Source organism: Branchiostoma floridae, chromosome 1 (assembly GCF_000003815.2).
Source record: "Branchiostoma floridae strain S238N-H82 chromosome 1, Bfl_VNyyK, whole genome shotgun sequence".
Classification (NCBI taxonomy): domain Eukaryota; kingdom Metazoa; phylum Chordata; class Leptocardii; order Amphioxiformes; family Branchiostomatidae; genus Branchiostoma; species Branchiostoma floridae.
The window spans coordinates 7,782,944-7,807,270 of NC_049979.1; the positions used below are offsets into that span (position 1 = coordinate 7,782,944).

At 40.5% G+C, this 24,327-nt stretch overlaps 5 protein-coding genes across 6 annotated transcripts in view; 1 reads left to right on the top strand and 4 right to left on the bottom strand.

Moving 5' to 3' along the window:
- Positions 1-778: 778 nt before the first annotated feature.
- LOC118417067 (spermatogenesis-associated protein 7-like) lies at positions 779-4,507 on the bottom strand. Of its 2 annotated transcripts, none has more exons than XM_035822449.1 (6): positions 4,344-4,507; positions 3,424-3,507; positions 2,961-3,008; positions 2,572-2,649; positions 2,302-2,359; positions 779-2,054 (listed from the first exon to the last, which is right to left on the bottom strand). In XM_035822449.1, exons 1-6 carry the CDS (start codon positions 4,481-4,483, stop codon positions 1,605-1,607), a joined length of 858 nt encoding a protein of 285 aa, XP_035678342.1. In that variant the 5' UTR covers positions 4,484-4,507; the 3' UTR covers positions 779-1,604. The 2 variants fall into 2 exon arrangements, with proteins under 2 accessions (XP_035678342.1, XP_035678334.1); XM_035822441.1 differs by having other exon boundaries at positions 3,412-3,507.
- A 323-nt stretch (positions 4,508-4,830) lies between these two features.
- LOC118425636 (spermatogenesis-associated protein 7-like) lies at positions 4,831-11,492 on the bottom strand. Its single transcript, XM_035834609.1, has 7 exons — positions 11,388-11,492; positions 9,314-9,379; positions 7,841-7,930; positions 7,557-7,604; positions 6,822-6,955; positions 5,814-5,960; positions 4,831-5,181 (listed from the first exon to the last, which is right to left on the bottom strand). The coding sequence occupies exons 1-7, from the start codon at positions 11,410-11,412 to the stop codon at positions 4,831-4,833; spliced, it is 861 nt and encodes a 286-aa protein (XP_035690502.1). The 5' UTR covers positions 11,413-11,492.
- Positions 11,493-11,856: 364 nt separating this feature from the next.
- On the top strand, positions 11,857-14,997 carry LOC118423789 (potassium channel subfamily K member 2-like). The gene is made up of 5 exons (XM_035832022.1): positions 11,857-12,026; positions 13,490-13,698; positions 14,027-14,144; positions 14,248-14,396; positions 14,583-14,997. The coding sequence occupies exons 2-5, from the start codon at positions 13,510-13,512 to the stop codon at positions 14,835-14,837; spliced, it is 711 nt and encodes a 236-aa protein (XP_035687915.1). The 5' UTR covers positions 11,857-12,026; positions 13,490-13,509; the 3' UTR covers positions 14,838-14,997.
- Positions 14,998-15,369: 372 nt separating this feature from the next.
- LOC118423784 (WD repeat-containing protein 74-like) lies at positions 15,370-21,063 on the bottom strand. Its single transcript, XM_035832009.1, has 11 exons — positions 20,966-21,063; positions 19,527-19,633; positions 18,828-18,949; positions 18,581-18,638; positions 18,125-18,268; positions 17,673-17,771; positions 17,410-17,510; positions 17,201-17,256; positions 16,630-16,772; positions 16,376-16,432; positions 15,370-16,120 (listed from the first exon to the last, which is right to left on the bottom strand). The coding sequence occupies exons 1-11, from the start codon at positions 21,018-21,020 to the stop codon at positions 15,953-15,955; spliced, it is 1,110 nt and encodes a 369-aa protein (XP_035687902.1). The 5' UTR covers positions 21,021-21,063; the 3' UTR covers positions 15,370-15,952.
- A 39-nt stretch (positions 21,064-21,102) lies between these two features.
- Positions 21,103-24,327, bottom strand: part of LOC118428971 (mitochondrial genome maintenance exonuclease 1-like) — a 4,502-nt gene continuing 1,277 nt past the window's right edge. Inside the window, exons 2-4 of the mRNA XM_035839301.1 lie at positions 24,051-24,267; positions 22,509-22,641; positions 21,103-22,182 (exon numbers count right to left, since the gene is read on the bottom strand). Of these exons, the coding sequence (XP_035695194.1) occupies positions 22,039-22,182; positions 22,509-22,641; positions 24,051-24,267 (494 nt within the window). The 3' untranslated portion in view covers positions 21,103-22,038. The remainder of the gene's footprint in view (positions 22,183-22,508; positions 22,642-24,050; positions 24,268-24,327) is intronic.

The following is a 24,327-nucleotide window of genomic DNA, read 5'->3' on the forward strand; positions in this document are numbered from 1 at the left end:
AATAACTACAGTCACTGCTACCTCGCTAGTGTCATTTCTACAAGTACAATCAGTACACACAACACATTTTTCCCATTTTGATACTTTCTTGTCACGTTGACCATCTCCGAAGATGAAAAAAAAATCTTTTTTTTTTCTGAAATCAGGCGAAAATTAATCATAAGTCATCCATAAAATTTACTTGTTGTGGCCTTACATACATTCATAGAATTAGACACAAATCAGATTAGCATCAATTTCTTTGAAATCTATAAAGATAACATTTACCAACTGGGGAATCTAATGGTTCAAAATCGGAAATCGTTCCGGGTATGAAAAGATTAAGTGTCTGATCTCAGACCAAAATGCAGCATGATGCATTTTCGGTGAAATGCAGTCTTGCTACTATGGCTCTCGTTTTCAGCCAAGCCGAGAAACAATGGATGTTGTTTGGAACGTTTAACTGTTTCCAAAATCATATCAAGTTGCTTGAATAACTACTTTTTGGTGTACTGTGTACAATCATACAATATAGACACAAGTACTGTATACATAATTTTGACATTCTACTTGCTAAGGCAAATCACTGCATCATTTCTGCATCGCTGTCATACAGACTTAGTGCTTCATGCAGATTTCATAAAGACAATGTTTTCAGAATGACAAAGAAAGGTCTCCTTGTGTGTGAACGTTGATGACTGCACATCAGTTGGTGCTCCTTGTAGTAAGAACATGTTGGTTTTAACTTATCAGCAATTATAGGATAAAATAGATTCAAATTATGGACGGATTGCAGAAATAAGAATTTCTAATGCTTATCTCATATTTTCATATCAAGCCCTCAGGCACAAACTCCCCCTTGTGGTTTTTCACATAACAGCAGGTTCCTCTGAAGGCTTTTAGTACATTTGTATCAGACTTTGTAAAATTTATTAGATTTATAAAGTTTGTAAGATTTTAGAAATACTACTTTGTACAAGCATTTCATTTGCCTTTTCTTTCCCTTATCTGTAAAATATTTCACCATAGCTAGCATTTACATTGGCTCTTTGTAAAAGTTTCAAACTTGACACATTACAGAAACAATAGGTATTTGATGCAGCCACTTTCTACATACATGTATTGCAAAAATACATCATCAAAAGCCAGGTAATAGCCTAACTTTTAACTTAACTTTCTACACTTTGGTACACATAGTTGTTAATTGTTTGTGATGTTACAACATATCCCTTTGGTCTTGATCGTAGAGACTTTAATAAACCACACAGGTTAACTCAGGTTGCTCCAGCAACTAAATTGTAATTTCCACAGTTTGTGCTGATATTCTAAGGAAAATAAATGACAGACTTTGATACAGTTGTTCTATCGTACACAATAGCTTCCAAAAGATACAGCAGCACTTACTTAATGTAATGCCTTTTGAAAGTCAAAATGTATACATGCATTTGGAAGCTGTTGCAAAGTTGAATAATGGTATAAGTGCATGTTATAACAGGAACTGTTAATATTGACAATGTAAAGACATCATAGTTCAGAGAGAAGAATTCAGGAATCTTCCTTTTTGAGCTCACACCCAGCAACTCTACTATACAATTGTAAAATTTAGAGATGGGTCAAAACCATTATCAGGACATAGATGCACTCAAACTCTTCTCAGATGTGGATGTGGAGCTCAGAGTAGGTGAGCTGGTACTGTCTCTCCTCTCCTCCTTCCCATCATCCTCATCATCTGACTCTTTCCTGTCTTCATCATCTGACAGACTAAGAGGAGACCCAACAGGGGCGTGTCTGTCATCTTCAGTATGTCCATTCTCTGTACGTGCTTCTGAAATGTCTTTGGGGATAGTTTCTGTATCATCCAAGCCATCCCCCGTGGCTTGTTTATTTAGAATGTTTTCATATTCCCTGTTGACGTCCTCTGGCCCAAACGTGTCACTCCCCATCGTAGACGGCTTGTCCTCTAGCATGTCCTCATCAGGCCTGGGGCGGAGAGTGTAGCGGGTGTCTGGGGCCTTGGAATCATCAGCGATGCCCAAATCTTCTCGAAGGATGTCGATCATTTGCCGCATCCGGGTCTAGGAAAGTGAAAAAACTGTATAGAATTCATGGCAAAGAGATAGCAAAATTTCGTAAAACAAACAAGTTTAACCATGTCAGCTGTTACATTTTGCAAATCTGAATGTAGATTATCTTAGAATTTTTTAATATGATCTTTAGAAATATCAATAAATGTGAACGTTTTTTGCAGCTTTTTGGGCCTTGTCTAATCAAAATGTTGAATTTCTATCCAGACACGTACAAACACAATCGCTACTTGATTACCTCATTCAACTCTCCATCCCTCTTCTGGACATGACTGTCAAACACTTGCAGCAGGACCCTGGATTGGAATGATGTTGCGTGGACGAAATACAAATATGTTTCAGTCAGTCTTTGTCCTTGTCTTGCTTTCATAGCAGACATTAGAATATACCCATACTTACTTCGGGTCAATAGATATCTACCTACAATTTGGAACAAAATGAAGAATATAGCAACCTTGACAACTCCAGTAAAATTCAACTGCCTGCCATGTAAATAAGTCTTTCTCACTTGTTGGTAAATATGCCCCTAGCCAGGATGTCGTTTGTCACATCTGTCACAAACTCCAGGTACTTCAGCTCCTCCTCCCTAGGGAAAACAGAAAAATTTTATAACAGATGAAAAAAAGGATGACCTACTAAAGCCAATGGTTTTAGCCCCAAATCCATACATTCATGACAAGAACAACACTTTTCTTGAAAGATGCAGGTTAGACATATATAGTGCAAGTCCTGATATGGCAGTCTACAAAGAGGTTGGTAAGTAGTGACTACCCTGTGGCAGAACTGAAATGAAAATCTATAAATTGCTATCTCAGCTACTGGTGGACAGACAGAATATACTATGTAACATTACAAATCACAAAAAACTGATTAAATATGTGCAATAGAAAGACTTACTCTGCCTCTATCTGTTTCATAGTCTGAGACTTGGTCCTATTCTTAGTGCTGTAAAAAAGGTGAACAAAGCAAAATAAATCAGAAACAAGGACAGGATTATTCAGTGGAATAGTGCACAACTTGTGAACACTGTGGATATATGTTTCATGGTACTATTCATATATGTGAAATTTTAATACAACTTAGCCTTGAGATACAAACTGCACAAGGACAGTATTCATGTATGCAAATTGCAAATGGACATCATCACCACCATAACAAAAAAATTCATAATGGCAACTGCAGGGACAAGTTGAGTTTCTCAAGTTATTACTGAGCTTTTTATACACCAGACCTTGTGGTTTCAGCCTGTTAAGAACTGCCACGCTATCAGTTACCTTGTAAATCCTTTGATAGAGGTGTTACCATACATGTAGGTCTAGGACAGGTCTGCAAGTGTCTCCCCACCCACCTGTACATGGACCTGTTAGTGTCAGACATCCTCCTCTCAGCTGGCTGGGGTGCAGCACTCCAGGAGTCCTCCTTCACTGTTAGCTTCTCCATTCTCCTGGAGGAATGGAGTAAGTCATTATACCATCAACCAGACAGCCTCTTGCATTCAGCTTCCATTTTAACAAACAGTAATTTTTTATTATTGTAGGCAAAAATTCACCAATTCACAAGTCAGTTGTGGTCTAGCTAGGGTGAGCCCGCTGGACAGAGCCGCATGGAAGCACAGTGTCAAAACTACCCTACTGCTGCCTACCCATGTGTCAGGGACCCCAGCAGCAGCATAATCAAGTACAGGATACTACTACTACTACCACTACTACTACTACTTCTATACTACTACTACTATTACTACTACTTCTACTTCCACTACTTCTACTTGTAAGTTCCTATCCTGAAGCAGAAGGTACAAATTGTAGTCTTTCTGTTAAAGATCTACTGTCTATTTAGCTAATAATCATGTAAAAACAATAAACCAACAGATTCTGGTCAAATGATAGATCTATGGTTTTATTGTTTATTGTTGTTGTTTATTGTTTTATTAACTCCTTTAGTTGTCACAGTTACATGCAACAGCTACTCTTCCAGGAGTAACAAAATTACACAGAAAACATGGACACTGGGCATAACATACACAGCATATAACAATTGGAGATACTAAATGGCAGTAGGTCCCATTTACTGAAAAGTTCGCTGGGATTTACTTTTGCGGTAGCGGGAAAATGAATATTTCACGGTGGTTTTAAGTTTGCAGTAGCGCCATCATCTGTAGTCTCATACTATAATGGAAAAATTTTTGCAGTGGTTTTAAGTTTGTGGTGAAGTGGCCACCGCAAAAACCGCGAACATAAAACCACCACAAAAATTTCTGCATTTACAGTAGCTGCCACATACTTGGCCTGCTGCTCCACCCATCTGGCATGGTCAGCATCCTTCTCTATGTCCAGAGGAGGCACACGGCTCTCCTCCTCCTGCCTACTCCTCCTCCGTGGGGCAGGCTGTGGCGGGACATCCGTGTAGCTCATCTCACTCATGTTCAGGTCACTCGCTACGCTTTGTCTCCTTTAGGAAGGAAAATAAAGACGTGTGTTGGCAGATATTGAAGATTTCTTAGGAAAATGCAGAGTAAATATAAAGCTTTGCTTCTAGAAGGTTAAGTTTAAGTTTCAAAATAGGCTGTCATCTGTTTATGAAGGTTAGACATCCAGGTAAACAATATTCAGATACAATTCAATCTCTACAACTAGATAACAAATTTCATTCTAGTGACGCTGAAAAATAGTGATGGATGTCACTCAAAACGTCCGGAAGTAAATCTCCCAATGTAATCCAGTTGTAGAGATTGAATTGTATCTGAAGGCTGTCATCTGGACATCTCTACTCACCCATCATTATCTGCAGGTTTTGGAGCCTTTTTCCTGCGAGGTGGGTTGTAGCACTTGGACTGAGACAGCCGAGACTGGACTCCTGTCCGGTTCAGGGTCCTGGGGGTGAACGGTTTGTCCGGACTGCGGAACTTGTGTGCTCGCGTGTTCAGGATGTCGCCGTCCGGCGTGTTGCGGGGCAGCTGGATGACTTTTGATTGGTCCATGTTTGTTCTCTGCGTGGCCATGGGGACGCTGCTTGTACGACTCCGTGCACTCCTGACGCTGTAAGCCGACCTGGGTCGGGCGGGGGGTGGGGAGGCCACCTCCTGGGCAATGGCTGTGGATGTCTCCAGGTCATCAGGGTACTGGGGAAGCCACAGAAGTTGGTATTAGCTAGTGAAGGCATGCAGTATGTAGAATATGAAGACAGAATCAGATCAATCTTCCCCCTCCTCTTATATAAGATATCAACAACAACAAAAACTTGTGCAGATGCTTGCATCTATGCCACACTGAATCTTTTTTTTTCAAGATTGCTGAGACAATCGGTAGGTGTCACTCCACTGTCATGGTGGGTATATCATATAAAGTTCCTTCCTCAAGGGCACAATGTTGGGGCATGATGAGTCTCAAACCCAAGACCAATGCTCTAATCATTGACCAATGCCACCTTCAAGACAATAAAGCTCCATATGTCTTGTAAACATATAGTGAACTTCAGAAAGCCGTAAGAACTACTGTAGATGCAGAAATTTTTGTGGTAGTTTTATGTTTGCGGTTTTTGTGTTGCAAATTTACCACAAAAACTTAAAACCATCGCAATCATTTTTCCATGGCAGTAAGAGACGACAGTGTATGGTGCTACCACAAACTTAAACCCACCGCAGCAGTCTTTTTTCGCGCTACCGCAAAATTAAATCCCCACGAACTTTAAATGCATTATTTTACAGTATACATTCCCATGGCTGTCTATTTTTCCTCAATCTCCTCTTTTTACCCGAGGCTGTGCAGACCGAGGTCTCCTGGGCCGAGGCTGGGGAGGAATGTTAGACGGGACGATGTTGGGGTTGCGGTAGTGGCTGGGAGAACGATGCTTGTCCTCCAGGATATTTTCCAGAAGGTCAAGATCACTTGCAGACAGATCCTAGTAAATAAGGTAAGAGCCATCACCTTAAACCCAGAGACACCTTAAACCCAATGGAAATTCCATTACTCTAACTACATGTACTAATTTTATATTCACCAGATGTACCAATATATGAGATAGTCTTCATAGCACCAGTCTTGATCAGTAGGCAAAACAAGTTTGGTTTTACATTCTTCATGGGTGTGCTAATCAGGCATACCTGTTCTGGGTGCTGGGCCTTCATGGGTGTGTTAGTCAGGTGCACCCTTACCTGTACTGGGTGCTGGGCCTTCATGGGTGTGTTAGTCAGGGGTACCCTTACCTGTTCAGGGTGCTGGGCCTTCATGGGTGTGTTAGTCAAGTGTACCCTTACCAGGTGTTCTGGGTGCTGGGCCTTCATGAGTGTGTTAGTCAGGTGTACCCTTACCTGTTCTGGGCCTTCATGGGTATGTTAGTCAGGTGTACCCTTACCTGTTCTGGGTGCTGGGCCTTCATGGGTGAGTTAGTCAGGTGTACCCTTACCTGTTCTGGGTGCTGGGCCTTCATGGGTGAGTTAGTCAGGGGTACCCATACCTGTTCTGGGTGCTGGGCCTTCATGGGTGTGTTAGTCAGGGGTACCCATACCTGTTCTGGGTGCTGGGCCTTCATGGGTGTGTAAGTCAGGTGTACCCTTACCTGTTCAGGGTGCTGGGCCTTCATGGGTGTGTTAGTCAGGTGTACCCTTACCTGTTCTGGGTGCTGGGCCTTCATGGGTGTGTAAGTCAGGTGTACCCTTACCTGTTCAGGGTGCTGGGCCTTCATGGGTGTGCTAGTGAGGTGTAACCCTTACCTGTTCCGGGTGCTGTGCCTTCATGGGTGTGTTAGTTAGGTAACCCATACCTGTTCTGGGTGCTGGGCCTTCATGGGTGTGTTGGGTCGTGAGCTCATCCTGGAGGCACTGCGGGCAGACTTCAGCTCCTTCTGGAACTTCTTCATCTCCTTCTCCAGCATCAGGCGCCTTTGCTGGTCCCGATCTGAGTACAGAGCAGTTTGACACATTACTGACATGTTACAGGGCTCGAAATACTTTTTTCTGTCTACCTGCTAACTTTTGAAATCACCTGCACCAGAGAAATGTTACCTGCACCATTCAAATATACCCTAAAAGTGATTAAAAGAACCTTTTGAAGATACTCTATACATCTGTTTACTAACAAAGAAGGAAGGAATACTGATTTGCATAGAAACTATCTAAAAAGTGCACTAACCTGCATATGCAGGTGGTATTTTGAGCCCTGTACAGTTATCATAACAAATCTGGTGCAAGGTATGGACAAACTCTGCGCAAATCCTTAAAGCTTACTAGTAGTCTGATTTTCAAGGACTATTCTTCAATTACATTTTTCCTTACAAAATATATATGGATCCACCAGCCTTGTTTAACTTAAATAAAGACGCAAATCCAAAATCAAACCTGATCTTGTATATTTCAAACAGGTATAGACATTTCAAACATTTCAGTAGGTTTTGATTTAAGGTTTAAATAAACCCTATATCAAAACTCATGTCTCACAATGTAAATCATAGTGTCTTACTGTTTTAGATTGTGATTGTTACAGAAGGCATAAGACTTACATTTGACACTTTTCACCATGGAGGCAGGTACTCTATTGTCAATGGCAGCTGAAATAGAAAATTGCTTAGTCAGATTATCAAATATTTCATGGAAAATTGCAAACTCTATCTTTGAAAATGAAAATACTACAGTAGACAACTATAAAGGGTATACAAAGAAATACATTTTCCGTGTCTTGGGACCGTGTCTTGGGAACAGCACTGTAAAATACAGTTGACTGTAACTATTTTTTGATGATTGGCAAACAGGTAGGAGCAATGTTGCAAATGGGTGATTCTCTCACGTTTGGCAGTAGACAGTTTCTTGTAGTGAACACTCAGATGGTCCTGGATCATGTACTGCTCTGTGATCTTGTTGGTTGAAGGAGCAAAGGCTATAAACATAAACAAAACACACAAGTCAAAACCAGACTTCCTCAGAAGTTAAACCAAGTATTTACAAAGCCAGCAGGGCATTGTTCATACAAGTCCCTTTTCTTTATCATCCGAGCTGTTGACGTCTTTGTGATGTGTATAACTACAACCAAACATGCCTCTGTTGGCAGCTACTGTAAACTAATGGCATACTCAATTATTCATGAAGGGCACTTTGTAAATAATTGCTCTTTTAACAACTGGAAACAGAAACAATTTTATGTCATATCTGTCAATTCAACTATGCAAAGCTATGGAGATCAGGCAATATGATGTTACAGATTGTCAGACATGACAGATGAAACACAAATAGAGTGATACTATGATTCATGAATATGATGACACCGGCAAATGCCAAAGTGCATACATGTAGTAGTGAATCATAGTTTAATGGTATTGGATCCTAAATATATAATACAAAAGACTGAAACCATAAATAAAAGCCTGTGGGTAATTTTATCTTTTTTTTTGTCAAGTGTATAACAACACAGTAAAGTGCAAACATCATTCAGTTCAAACAAAATACTATGTTATGCATGCATTTTTTTCTTTTATTCTAGTCAGTGAAAGAGTCCAGAGACTAAAGTAAAACACAGAACTGTTGAAGTGACTCTGACATTGGCAGGTGCAAGTGAGCTGTGATGCCTGAAGTGCGCAATATACTAGTACTAGTAAGTAGATATAGTTGCCATGTTTTTCTACCATTTTGTGGATAAAACAATGGAACTCCTTCACTTAGACATATCAAATGTATATTAACCTTTTCCAGGCAGGGTGTTTATCTAGTACACAGTATAAGACTGCTAATACCAAGAAAATTGAGGAAATACTAGTAAATGTATACTCCAAAAATCTTGGTACAATGCTTACCATATCTATCCAGTTTTTCAACTACATTGTTCTAGTTTTACACCAGGCAGTGAGAAGAGTGCCAAGGTGGATGGGTGTACTTCATGTAAGACTGATCAACAACATGGCAGCAAATCAAATTTCTAGTGAGCAGCATATATTACACACTAATATGAGATTGGTCTCTAAGATTCGACTTTCACTAGTTTCAGCTGTGGCATGAGAAGAATGACAAAAACTGAAATTATTAAATAGAGGAAAACGCCTTCTCTGTTTAAGCATGGATGTATGAAGTTGGTTGTTAAGGAATAGCCAATCAAGCTGAGCCACACAGAGCCACACTAGAAAGAAAGCTAATGTTCTATACTAGAAGCAATGATTGGTTGAAAGCAGGGTGACAGTCAGCTGTGTTCTACAGGCCACACAATTCAGCACGAGAGGAGTTAGGGCATGACGGGATCTAGTCTACGTTACAAGCCAGTCTTCATGCTTACGACTGCTTTTCAGGACAAGGTGACCCTTGAAAGGCGATGCCATGACACCTGGGGGGACCGGGCTCCCTGGGGGGACAGCAACCAGCAGACATGGTGAAATTGGCACAGTTAGCACAACAACATGTCAGCACACAACATGTCAGCACGCAACAACAAGCCAATCTAGATATTGGAAAATGTTGTCAACAATCACAACTGACTGAATTCACTTCAAAAGTCTTTCTGTACATCACCCTGGTACTGCAAACCAAATTATATTTTGCATTCTGTGAAAGAAAATTGATGTTACATATTCTATGTTCAAACTCACTTCATAGCAAGCAAGCAAACGTTCCCGGGTAGCCCAATACCTTAGCGCAATAACGCAAAACTACCGAAGTCACGGGTTCCTCTCTCAGCACTCGGTGTCTAGTGCGGAAGGGGCCTTCCGCACTAGAAGTCTAGTGCCGACGTTACGTCCGCACTAGGTGTCCAGTGGTGAGTCGACTTCAGCACTGAAAACCCCGAATCATCACTAGAAACCGAGTGCTGAGACTACCTTCCGCACTAGAAAACGAGTGACGACAAATATTCCGCACTAGAAAACGAGTGACGACAAATATTCCGCACAGGAAAACCAGTGACGACAAATATTCCGCACTTGAAACTGAGTGCTGACAGCCAGCCCCCGTTACGTTATTTACAGTTCCGGGCAGTTAAAGGCACACATATACAAATGTAATACATAAAAGAAGTGTAACAAATCGTTCACCTTGAGCCTGAGAAAGCTGCGTATGGGAGGAAATATCCGTGTCGGGTTTTCAAAGAACAGTACATATCAATTATTCTTTCTTATTTAGACACTTTTTTTTCGTGACCAAAGTAGAACTGTCTAAACTGTCTGTAGCCGCCACGAATCAACAAATGATGCATGCGAACGATTGATTGAAAGTAGTCTGCAACTCAAACACGACAAAGGGAGCTGCAATTTATTGGTATTTTATCTTCGTGAAATTTAGAAAAAGGGAACGAAGCTGACACACTGCTGACATGAGGTCATCATATACATAACACCATATACATGTAGGATGTAGCGTATGATACACACATGCTGTAAGTGTTTCGAGTTCCGACAGAGACAAGACTAGTGAGGGCAAAATTGATTTAAAATACTGAGTAAGTGACCGTCCGAAGGTGAGTAGGCGCTGCTGCATGTCAACTATGTTTTTGAGTAACAATTTGGACGCGAGCACTGGAAACCCAGTGCTGACGGTCTTAAGATGATAGTAGCACTCGGCTTCTAGTGCCGAAGTGGTCTTAGCACTCGGCCTCTAGTGCCGAAAAGTCACCGAGCACTAGAAATCCCAGTGCGGAACCCGTGACTTAGGTAGATCGGCACTCGGTTATCCAGTGCTCAAAGACCTCCGCACTGGGTGACCAGTGCTGAACGACCTTTGAACCACCCTTCCGCACTAGAAACCGAGTGCTGAGCGGAGATCAGCACTAGAAACCGAGTGCTGGGCGGAGTTCGGCACTAGAAACCGAGTGCTGGGCGGAGTTCGGCACTGGAAAACGAGTGCCGAGACAAGGTGTAGCTCTGGAATTCCAGTGCTGACGGGTCTTCAGCACTCGAACAAAGCCGTTCCGCACTGGAATTCCTGTGCGGAAGTTTCTTCCGTACTGGGCCCCGAGTGCCGACGCCAGTTTCCCCACGAATTCCGCACTGGGCGCCCAGTGCGGAACCCGTGACTTCGGTATACTTGCCGCAATAACATAATTAAACTTGTTAAAAAGACATTCACTTGATCAATTGAGATTATCAATAACGTCGGAATTAAAACCGAGGACATTAGCCAAGCATCAGACCTCACCCCCAAAAGGCCTTGCTGTTCAAGGAAGCTGCCAATGGTACAGTAGATTTGTCTAAAACGAAAACTGGCAAACCTAATGGATAGACTTTAAAGATTACACTTCAAATTTCTGAAAGCTCCTTGGTTTCTGTAAATTCAATATCATAATTTTGAACGTCAACCCTGGGCTGCAGAAAGAATGCGGATATATAATTTGACATAACCATATCGGCTATGCAACTCACCTCGGCTCTTGGGCCTTCCCGCCATGTTTCTACCGTGTACTCAGTTCTTGGGAGCATAAAATATTTACCTACATGAAGTGATATTTTTACATTCTACAGCAAAATTTATAATAGACCACTGAATCTGAACCTGCTTTTACGAATCTGACAAGCCGCCATTTTGGCCTGAATCTTCTGAATGGTGAGCGATTCCATTAGTTCTTGGGGGTGACACATTCTGAAGTAAGCAGAAAAGGTTGGGAAAAACTTATTCTGTGACTAATTGGAGAACTTCGACGTAAACAAATCTAGCACAGTAATTTTTGAAAGTACAAGATGACAGCCTTTCCTGAAACATTACGCCAAACACTGAAATTAATGTTGGGGGCAAGAAAATGGTACATTCCAAAAATGTTGTTTTCATCATGTGACGGTAATGCTGTGCTGTGATTGGTGTTGCTACCCAAGCCTGGGATCACTTACCTGGCACGGCCACGCCCACGCCCCATGGCGACGTGGGGACACCTGAGCCGGGGTAGCTGACCGCAAGGCCAAGTTGTCAATGCATTGGGACAAGTCACCGAAGCGCTACAACTTTTGGGTGTGCAGCTATTCCAACGAGATAAAAGTTTCTAGACTGAACCACTAATCTACCGAGAGGTGAGTTTATATCGTAGGCTAACGGTTTACCGTTATGTATAGTTTTATCATGTGTGACACCTGTGTGATTAAGGGGTAACGTTAATAACTGTTAGACAAAGCGAAGCGGATCGATGACACATGGCGGCCTTACAACATACCGGTATGTTAGACACGGTGTTTTGTTTTCCCCAATACATGATCTATTACAACTTATACATAACAGTAACGTTAGCTCCATTTGATGTTACCTTCATGAATTTATCATGAACATATGGACGATATTGAATCGGGAATTTCATACTCCAATGCATAAATAAAACAAATCAGACCCAATAACATCCGTTTTAGACTAACGTTAGAAGTAGCGCTAGTTGACGACTTTGATGTCATTTTATGTTCATTTCATTATGACACATACTGTCATTGTATTTCCAATTTTCCATGTATACCTGAAATTAGCCTGTGTAACACAATCTCGTAAAGCTTTGTTGACTGAATGGCAGCATTTAGCGGCCGCCGTCCATACTGTTAGAGCTAGACCATTCATATAGTGACGCATGGAAGATTACCCTACTTCGGAAGTTTCTAGGTCGTGGTTTGGTGTTTCTGTTTCTTCCTTTAAGCCTGGATAATGGTCAACGTCCCCTTGTCAGATTCAACGTTGACGTGGCTGTTTTTTGTTGAAGGAAAACCTTAAGAATGTCTGCGTGGGTGAGCTATGCCTTATCTCCAATCATTGACTGCCGAAGGGACTTCATCTTTTTGACCTTTTGCCGCATTGTGATTTTTGGTGTGTCTTTGTTTGGTCTCTAACAGGCTGCCACTCCTGGACAAACACGCTGTCATACAGGCTATAGGGGTGGGAACAATAGGACCAGCCATGCACAACACTTCACTTTTATCCAGCTCTAGTTCACATTCATGGTAGATATTTGCCAGTGTCAGGTAACAGAGCAAGTAAACACACCCATGGCGGCAAAGAAGAACTTGAATAGCTACAGTCGTTTCTGATGAAACATATTGCATGTGACATGTTATGTTACCGTATTATGCCTGTGAATGATTGAGTGATGTATCATGTAGATAACAGTTACTTAGGCCAAACCAATTTTATTTGTTGCTTCTCAGATATTATTAGAAAAAAATTTGGACCGATAAAGTCTACAACTTGAACAAATGCAACAACTGTTATCTTCTCAATTTTCTGTCCACATTCTCTGCAAGTAGTGATCCCTAATCCCGAGTACCTCTTACTAGAAATAATCTTCCGGCACTCGCCCATCCCACATGTGAGCCTGTGATGCATGGGAGTGCATCAGGAATGAGAGATGTACAAGGGGTGTGAAGGTAGAAGTGAGCCCTAAACACCTCTCATTGGCATGAACAAAGTTAGGCCCCGTTTAATGCTTAACAATTTGAAGTAACTGGAGATCTGTCAAGTTTTTATCTCAACAATTTCTCTTTCAACCTTTGTTCTGTAGGTTGAGACCTGTTCTTAAAAATGAAGGGAAAGGTTGTAGCGCTCCTGGGCATCTTGAACCTGTGCTGGCTGCTGATTGGTGGCGGTGTGTTCAGCGCCCTGGAGTGGCAGAATGAGTCTGTGCAGAGGGTGAGCTACGAGGGCTACCGCAGCCGCCTGCTGCAGAACTACTCCTGCCTGACTGAGGAGGAGGTCACTAACTTCATCACGGTGGGTGAGAAATGCTACAGCGGGGCTCGAAATTCATGTACTGGATAAGGCGGACTGGTGCAAACCTAGAATATTGGGTGCACTGAAAAATATTTAAGTGCATCACATGAAATAAAGTAGAAGTTACTAGAATGTCAGAAAAATCTAATTTTGATGAACTCAAATTCCAACTTCAAATTCCAATTTCAAACAGTCATAGGATACAAATGTAGTTGATACTCAATAAGCTATCTGTGCTCATCAGAGGAATCTAATGCAGTTCATCTTATTTCTGCTTAGGAATGGTAAAAATGTTTCTTATCAGGCTCTTCTTATTTGTCATTTTCAGGCAATAGTGACAGCAGTCAATGCAGGTCTGACTCTGGACAACTCCACTGCTTCAGACACCAGTAACTGGGACTTTGGGAACTCCATTTTCTTCTCTTCTACAGTGATCACAACTATAGGTAATGTATTCATTTAATGGTTGCACCTATTCACTACTTGAATAGCTGAAGTCTATTGTGAAATTTTTTTGTAAAAATATCTTTGATATTTGTTATCCTACAGGTTATGGCCACATCTCCCCCTCTACCTATGGAGGACAGGCCTTTCTGGTCCCGTATGCCTTAATCGGGATCCCTTTGTGTGGCCTGATGTTGAACGGTATTGGAGAAAACATAGGGGGCTACGTGACAAAAAAGAAAGAACAATATAAGGTAGGCTATTGCTATCATTGGTTTTAACAGTGATGATCATCATGATCTGTAAACTATTTCTTATACATGTAATATAATATGAACAAGGGAACAACAGCCTTTGGAAAGACAACAAAAACACCAGGACAAATTGATAACTGTCACTTTAGTAACCATCCGCATTAACTCGCTTTCTGTTATGTTCAGAAACGCTGGTCCAAGAAAGTAAGTGAGAAAACAGCTGGAGTGCTGGTGATGCTGATCCTCTTCCTCCTGTTCCTGGTGTTCATGGTTCTCATCCCTTCTGCCATTTTCCTGGCACTGGAGGGCTGGTCGTACCACATCAGCATCTACTACTCATTTGTCACCCTCACCACCATCGGCTTCGGTGACTATGTACCAGGTGAGGGATTCATATCCTGCATACTCAGCACTCCATGGAAAAATCATGCAGAGATATAAACTGCAATTTGAGTAAAAGTTTTTTGGTGAATCATTTTTTTTTGTAACTCTTGTGATCTGGACTTCTTCTTCTTCAGTTTGTTGCATTTCGAAGAAACTTCACTTAAAAAATCTATCAACCAACAGACCAACAAAACAAGTCACCTTCAGCCAGAGATTCCTTTCTGATTAAGTTAAAGTCCTTTGAATTATTGTATGACAATGTCTACTTTTCACAAATTCGTCATACATATACAATGTATATTACAGGTCAAGATTCAGCACAGCGTGTGGTGTATCGCCTGGCCATCCTGTGCTGGTTCATGATTGGCCTATCCTGGATGGCCGTGGTCCTGAACCAAGTCTCTACATTCCTAACCGACATCGGTGTGAAGGCTCAGACTGCTCGAGAGGAGAGGAGGAAGAAGAAGGATGGAGACGTGGGGGAGGGAGAGGACAACAAGGCTGCTGACGACGAGGAAAACACAGGATCAACCAAATCAGTAAAACAGTCAAATGTTGAACTAAGGAGTATGACCCCAATCGAATCATGAAATGCCAACATGGCACAGATGTTGTAAATAAGGGACGCAACATGATCATGTTAGAAACAGTCAAAAGAATACACTTTTGCAAACATATTGATTTAAGATTTGATATCAACTTTAGAGTGTAGCACGTAAAAAATGTACTGTCTAGACAGGCTAGCAATATTGTTGTTTAAGGTTGAGGATATTGCTGAATCAAAGAATATAAAGAAGTACAGACTATATCATAAGCATCTTATTATTTTATTGTTAGAACAATGTTTTCTAATCACTGAGAAAGGGCGTTTGTAATGATATAAGAATCATGATTGATTTTTATAATGAAATTAATTGATAGATGATATGGGTAACATGTCATTGTGATGAACATCAGATGGTATGTCACAGAATGTAGCTCACCTGAACATATTAGCAACTTTTTGCTAATGTATTCTGCAGGCTGTACAGACATTTATGATGTGTATATAGCAATAGTTCTGGTTTTAAAAAAAATTGAACACTGGTCTTAGATTAAGACCACAATGGCATGGTGATATTTTGTTGTATCAAAATTAAAGAATAAAATGTCTTGCATTGTCTTTGCTCTTGTTACTTGAGTTTCTTAAGTTTCTTGCTTTTAGATTTTCTCTTGGTCTTGTCTGCTTTCTTGCTATCCTGAACCACTGACATGCTCCCCCACAATTCGTCCTCATCCTCTTCTGTGATGTTGCTTGATTCCAGCTTTCTCTTTTGTTTCTTTGTAGTCTCTGTCTGTTCCTGTGTTGAAGGCGAAAATATTTACACAATATGTAGAAAATCACACTGCCCATTTGACATCTGAACTTTATTTCAATCCTTTAAAGACACCTGATCCAAGAGCCACATTTCTATAATCACTTTAAAAATGAATATTGTTAAAGAAATGAAGATTAATAAATAATCTGTACAGAACAGTTACTTTGATATATCTCATCTAGTTTGTCAAAGAGAGAAGACATTTAAATATCTACAAACAACTCCAGTATGCCCTACCTGTGTGAAGTCTGCACTGCTGAAGAGAAGGCAGTTCAACTTAGACTTCAGGTAAACCTGGGATAAGAAACAATGCTTTTTAAAAAAAAAGTCTTGGACGACCATTTAAGAGATTACAGTAATAAGACCCATAACTGATAGAAATGATTGGGAAAGTCGGACAAAAAAGGTGTTAGTAGTGTTTATATTTAACTTCTAAAGCCCTGAAGCATTGCCATGAGATTGGTGACTAGTTTGTGTGGACTAACTCTCACCTTATGTAGCATCTCCTTGGTGTTGATGTCATGTATCCTCAGGAAGCGGTCTAGCCCACAGGAGGCTACCAGGGGGAGGCTGGGGTGGCACTGCAGGCTGCGGATGCCTCCTGCAAACCCCTTGAATGCTTTCTGTACTTTACCTATGATTATGACATACAGTGTCAGTTGAAATTCTATCATGCTACTAAACTTCATTATTCAAATACAGTACCTAGAGCATTCACAGGTTAGCCTTTGTTCCACTACTTTGTCTCATTGCTCAAAGCCCCAAACTTCAAACAAAACTTATCAAACCTCCAAAAACACATCATTAAAAAGATGAGATGCATGAGGTATTGTACAACTACTACATTTGTATGACAGAAAGTCTAAGAAAAAATAAATAGTAGGTTGTTAGGCTTTAAATCCTTCCTAACACACTCACTCACTCCGGCGAGCTCGCTCGGAATCTCCACATAACTAGTTCGTTCCTAAAATATTCCAACCATATGGTATTACACAACAAGTGTATAGTAAACAAAAGCTGTCCTTGTCAACTAGACGGATGGACAACAGATAGTAAACATACCCATTCTCAGGTCCACCATGACCATACTGCCCTGGCTGTCTCCCACAATAACTGAACTGTAAGAAAAGAATAACACATCTCATGACTATCCATATTCAACACCAGAGCAGAATTCGGCAACAAATGAATTTCAAACTTTTTAACATAGCGTCGCATGTTATCAAGAAGTGTGACAGGAAAATTTTCATCTGTAATCATTCCGCACTTACTGGCAGTCTGGTGTGACAGACAGGGCGGTGAGGGCATACTCCCCTAGCTCCACATTCAGTGCAGGCCTGCGCTGGGGCGTGGCAGGGTCATACACTCGCACCTTAAGTTAGGAAATAAAAGCCAGCAACTGTTTGAGGCACATGTATATGTAACTTCTCATTATCGAGAAACTGTCAGGATTTGTGTCAATTAATTGCAGCATCGGTAGTCATAAACATAATGAAACATTTATTACAATACTTAAATGCACAGTGACACTGACCTGCCTATGTCCTGTGCATGTGACAAGTTTCTGTTCTGATAAAAACTGGAGGTCAGTGACCCAGACAGGAACTCTCAAGTCCAGGAAGTCATTCCGCACCTTCAGGAGAAAGATGAAAGTCAACATCATTAAGAAAATCTTTTCAAATTTGAAATACTACTTTTTAAATAAGATTCACCACTAAATGTAATATTTTTTACTTCTAATTGGAACTTATGATTTGCTAATTGCCTCTCTACTTCCACTTGTCTACTTCTACTTTATTTCTGAGATGATACTCTTTATTACTAATTTGTCTAGTTTGCTACTTCATCTACTTGTAATCAGGAATAATCAAGGCTTTACAAAAGCAGTGCCATCTTACCACAATAATCAAAGTCAAGAAAGATTGTTTCTATTCATTCCATGCAGTAAATGTGTAGAAATGACAATGTTTCTCTTAACACACATACATTTTTGGCCTTGAAGATGGGTTTTTCTGGCTCCTGGATGTCCCAGAGCTTAAGCTCATTCTCCTTCCCTCCCGTGGCCACCTGGTGAGGCAGGGCGTGGTTCTGTCTCATCCGACACACGTCCTTCCCTACCTCTATATCAACCTGGGGGCAAAGCACAATGTTTGCAACAGTTTATATTTGGCACACATTCTACTATAAACATTTTAAAGATGAAATTCCATTTTCTGTTTCAAATGGGGACATGCAAAAGATAAAAATCTTCAAGGTAGGTTTATGACAGTTTTTCTTAAGACAGACTGAGAAAATCAAATGCTATCACACTAATTCAATACATGTTAAAGTTATTGACCATAGGATAGATTTGATATTACCTTATAAATATTCCATTTGAGTAACAATAATAATGCATTTACAATGATGTGTTATACATTTTGTTTTGTACAAACTACTGACCTTGTCTTCATCCTTCCACACTCTGAGTAACCCTGACTCCACACATGTAACAAGAGACCTGCAAGAAAAATTGTTTTAAAAGGCTAAACTTCACGGTGTATATACTTCATTAGAAAACACTTCTTTGTACGAATCCCAATGGTGTTGCAACTTATAAACTTGTATTTGACTGGACATTTGGGTGCCTATAGAAAAGATTAAAAACAACAACATGGTTTTCAATGACCTACAACATTGTCCAACTTACTCCTGGTATTTCGCCAGTCCTGTGAACTTGCCCTCCCCTCCTGCACAATTGGCACAGTCCGTGAATTCCCCCTGCTCTGCATCAAAGGTTTTGACAAGTCCATTCTTCAAGCCTATACAGACCTGCAAGAGAGGCAAAGTAGAAAATCAAACATACATGTGACATGTGACATACAAAAACAAGTCATAGAAATATGATCTCTAATATTTCACTACAGAGATAGTCAGCATTAGTAAATAGTGTTACATCCCACATACAGTGAGCACTACCAATACCATTAACTTCTCTCTAGTCAATCCTACTACATATTATTAGTATGTAACATGAAGCTCATTACACTTCCACATCCTACGATTTCCAAATGTTTTATCATTGGCTCATCCAATGCAAACATACAATAAAACTACATGGCCCTCTTGTTCCAAAAGATGCCGTAATGTACATCCTTCCTCTATCGGTTTACGGCCTTGCATAAGTACATGAAGTTTAATCATACAAGTATTAGTAGTGGTGTTCAATTTTGTTTAACTTTAAGCTCAATCTTTGTGTCTTGACAAGCAATGCGGACTGTTGGCAGTGTTGCAGGGCTTCTCTTGCTTGTATACATAGTCTTGTAATATAGGCTACTAGTATGTTAAAATAAAAGACTGCAAGCAAGAGAATCCCTACAACAGTCACCACGTCTATGTCTCATCCTACCTGGCTCTCCTGTTGATTTCCCCAGCACATGGCACAGATCTCCTCCTCCCTGGACAGGCTGGCAACATTCTGGAAATTTGTTGCTGTTTTCTTGGCAAGGTTTACACCTAACATACATACAAATAAGAGAAGCCACTTAATGTAGACAGTTTTTGGCCGGCTACACCCCTTATGGCGCCCTTACGCCACCGTATGATTTGCTTGGAGTTGGAGATTAGGAAGGGTGTATTTGCTTGTAACGTTATAAGTTATAACTAACGTTGTAAATCATCTGATGGGGGCTACGACATACAGCTTTGCTCTCTCAGAGTCATTATAGCTATTGTGTAGTAGTGCCGCCATTAAAAGTAGCAGTTTATCTTTGGTTCTAGCTGTGATGCATATGATCCGCGTATATATTTTACCAACAGAGATCATGATGCAAGTGCAAGCGAACAAGGCGAACAGAGTTCTTGGTCTGATCAAGCACACCTTTGCACATATTGAAAGAGAATCCTTTTTACTTCTGTACAAGAGCCTAGTGCGACCGCACCTAGAATATGCAACAACAATATGGTCCCCCAAGACCAAGAGAGACAGAGACACAGTGGAAAGAGTGCAGCGACGAGCCACAAAACTGGTGAAAAGTATATCCCATCTCACGTATCCAGAAAGGCTAAAAGAGCTGGAGTTACCCACGTTACACTTCAGAAGACAGAGATCTGACATAATCCAGCTGTTTAAGATTACACACGGGCTTGACACAGTTAGAGTGAATAACCACTGCAACCTATGCGGGAGAGCCATGTTTACACCAAGCTTGGCATCAAACACACGAGGGCACCAGTATAAGTATCAAATCCAAAAAGCTACGGGCCCGAGGGCACACTTCTTTCCCACACGAGTTACCCCAGCATGGAATAAACTCTCACAGAGGACAGTCAATAGCAAGTCAGTGAAAGAGTTCAAGACAAGACTGGGGCAGGAATGGGGACTGCACCCAGACAGACATGAGTACCACTTCTCTTACTGATGCTACCACCGCCACAACTAGGACAGCCTTATTACCCGCAAGGGTATCGACTGGCTGTGGTTCAAGGTAAAGATTCAAGGTAAAGATGATAGTATTTGTCCGCTCACGCATACACGGTTGATGAATCTAATAGTACTCAATGTAATCTGTATCTGTATTATATTTTATATGACCCTGACCTCCCTCATGACCTCAATGAAAAGCGGCCTGCTGGCCGATTTGAGCTTCTCATGAATAAATAAAGGTTCAAACAAACAAACAAACGCACTAACACTAACAGGTCCCCTTGCCCCCCTCCCACTTGGCAGTCTATTGACGTTACTACATACTAACGAAGATCAACTTTCACATCGATACATCTATACAAACTGAGTAGCCGTGCAAGTACGTGACACTATTCGTTGTTTCCCCAGGTTGTCGTACAAACCTTTAAAAACGCCCGTCGCGGCACCAACGTACACATGTTGCATGGAGGCAGCCATTTTTCTTGCCGGTGGATTCTGGGAAGGTTTCGGGATGTATTGGATTTTTCACCAGAACCAACAGAGAAAATACCTCAGGATGTAAAAGATACCGGATCTTTATTAAGCGTTACATGTACCGGAAAGTGTATAAATTGAACCAAGGAGGTTTAATATAGAGAGAATAACCTCCTTTTGAACTGAATTAAAGACACCTGTAAATTACGCCTCCTTGCAGGATTATACTGAATTGCATACACATTAGAAGTATTGTTGGCAACATTGGTATTAAACAGGATATTGTAAAGTCCATTCCTATTACTACTGCAAAAATTGCTTCAATTAATTTTTCAACTAAAAGTAAATGAGTATTGCAAAAATTTCAACTTGAACCAGTTTACTGCATTTATGCAGTACATATGTTTTATTATATGATTTCAACTTGAACCAGTTTACTGCTTTTATGCAGTACATATGTTTTATTATTTTTTTCGACTGAAGGCCAGTCGAAAAAAAAAATATGAAAGGAAAAGGTCACGATTTTCCCCACTAACCTCTGCTTGGAGAGTAATGTTTTATAACAACTTGAATCATCTTAGGCAAAGAAGCTTACTATTTTGGTGGTAGTAGATATTACACATCTAACACTTCTAACAATTTAGAAGCTCCTTGATTGCAGAAAAATAACTTCTGCACTATTGCAGTCTTCAGTATCTTTCATGCTCCTAAAATTCACATTGCCACTATACTGAGTTAATTCAGTATACCTATTGACCATGGTAAAATTCTAATCCACATCAACGTAACCTATAGTGATGTCCCTACAACAATATCTATGCCACTTTATACATGTATCTCAAACTACATATAACACAATGCAACTACACAGAAATGGGAGGAAATCATGATACAGGCTATGTTTTGTTTTGGCGCAGTGTGTTTTGCTTTGCTGGTATTTTACGCCAAAGGGCGGTTACACTGGCTATATAGATACAGATACAGATACACTGCTAAGCATGTCACCGAGGATCACTAAGTACTACGTATGTCTGAATCTCCGGTTGAACTGGTGCAAGCGTTTGAGCCACTGTCTCCAGTAATGCTCTGACAGTGCAGGAGGTAGCAGGTGGGCGTGACCTTTGTCCCCGTTGCCATAGGCGATCACCAGCAGGGCCTTCTCCACCTGAGAGAGGGAGGCAGAAATTAACCTTTGACATGATACAGATGACATAATACATGTAGCTTGGAGGTGGCATTACAAAATAGAACAAGAAGAATATCTCATTAAACTCAATTATAAGTATACACAAAATGTAGCTGCTTTGGCAAACACATATCCAGCCTAACAATCTAAAATATTTTCAACTTGTCACTCTATCCTTGTCATTATCTTTCCACAGCTTCTTAGAATTTTTCAGTTTGGACCCTCAATTGATGTTCTGCATCTTTTCTTGTTTATTTCTAGAGACCAGCACTTTTACCTTTCCAATTTCGAGTGGACCCACCTACCTGAAAACCATAATTGTCATCATAGTTCAGAGCACCCATGTAGGCTGCCACCTGCAGAGGGATGTCGTAGCACTGCTTCAGGGTCGGCTTCAGCCGCTTGGAGGTTTTCCAGTCAACTAGGCACCACTGGCCCCTATACAGAACAGACAAATACTTTAAAAACTAGAAAGGCCGACATTTGCTTGAGAGCAAATACAGCATATTTCAGCCATCTCCCTCATGCAACAATAGGCCTTGAGGTCGTTGACCCCTTTGGCCATTCAAAAATGACCAAAAAACCCACAAATATATCATTTTAAAGTGGTCCATGCCAAAAAATATACATGGGTCATTTGAATAAATATCTAGAGCACCCCTTTACCAATTTACGGGTCATTAGGTTGTAAATCGAGGGAACAGGAGCCAAAAATGTCAAAATTTTGTCAAAAAATGGCCATAAAATCGCAAAATTAAGCATTTGTTGTACCGTATGGGAAAACTTTTATTGAATTTATGTGCACATAATTGAAGGGCACTTTTATACCAAATTTCAGATCATTTGGTTGTAAAACGAGGCTACAGGAGCCAAAAATGTCCTTTTTTGGTCAAAAAATGGCCAAAAATCGCAAAATTAAGTATTTTGTTGTACCGTATGGGAAAACTTTTATTGAATTTATGTGCACATAATTGAAGGGCACTTTTATACCAAATTTCAGATCATTTGGTTGTAAAACGAGGCTGCAGGAGCCAAAAATGTCCTTTTTTGGTCAAAAAATCGCAAAATTAAGCATTTTGTTGTACCGTATGGGAAAACTTTTATTGAATTTATGTGCACATAATTGAAGAGCACTTTTATACCAAATTTCAGATCATTTGGTTGTAAAACGAGGCTACAGGGGCCAAAAATGTCCTTTTTTGGTCAAAAAATGGCCAAAAATCGCAAAATTAAGCATTTTGTTGTACCGTATGCCAAAACTGTTATTGAATCTAGGTGAGCATATGATCAAGGCACCTCTTATCAAATTTCATGTCATTCGGCTGTAATACCAGGGTACAGGAGCCCGAAATATACATAAAAATTGACAATAACCTCAATAAAATCATTTTAAAGGCAGATATGAAAAAAATGAAAAAAACACCTGAGGGTATTGGCTTACTCTACCCTTGTGCCAAATTTCAAGTCAATCGGTTAAAAAATGGCGGAGTTGATTCGATTTGAAGATTTGACAGGAGAAAGAAAGAAAGAAAGAAACATTACGAATACAATATATTTCACCATACCTATGGTATGGCTGAAATATAATTAACAACAAATGAGTAAATACAGTCTAGGTTTCAAAACATTTAGGCTATTGAAGCAAATATCCAATGATCTTTACAAAATTAAGTTTTTTCATTTTCTCTTAGCATTCTGAATTGCTTGCGTGTCAGAGCAACTTTGGATCGGATGAGGTGCATGTCACAATAAAGTTTTCTGCAAGACAATTGTTGAAAAGTTTACAATAATTTTCAGTAGCCTTATAGTATTGGTTGTTACATTACAGATTCAGATCATATTTTCACCTGTATTTGGCTACACAGTCCAGAATGCCCCCATACTGCAGCTCTGGGTGTTTCACAACACTCTCTACAACACTGACATCTGAGATGTCAGCTAAGATGTGCTGGATGCTGGCCCAGTGGCCCTGGTTCTCTTCAGGGATAGTCAGGTCTCTCTCAGGAGTTCCTGTCAGAAGGGCATCGATGGCTGTGTGGATGGTCTCGCCCTCCTTAAAGGTGTCTGCGGGGCAGTGAACAAATTTCAATGTTAAAAAAAATGATGATTGACAAGATTTCAAAG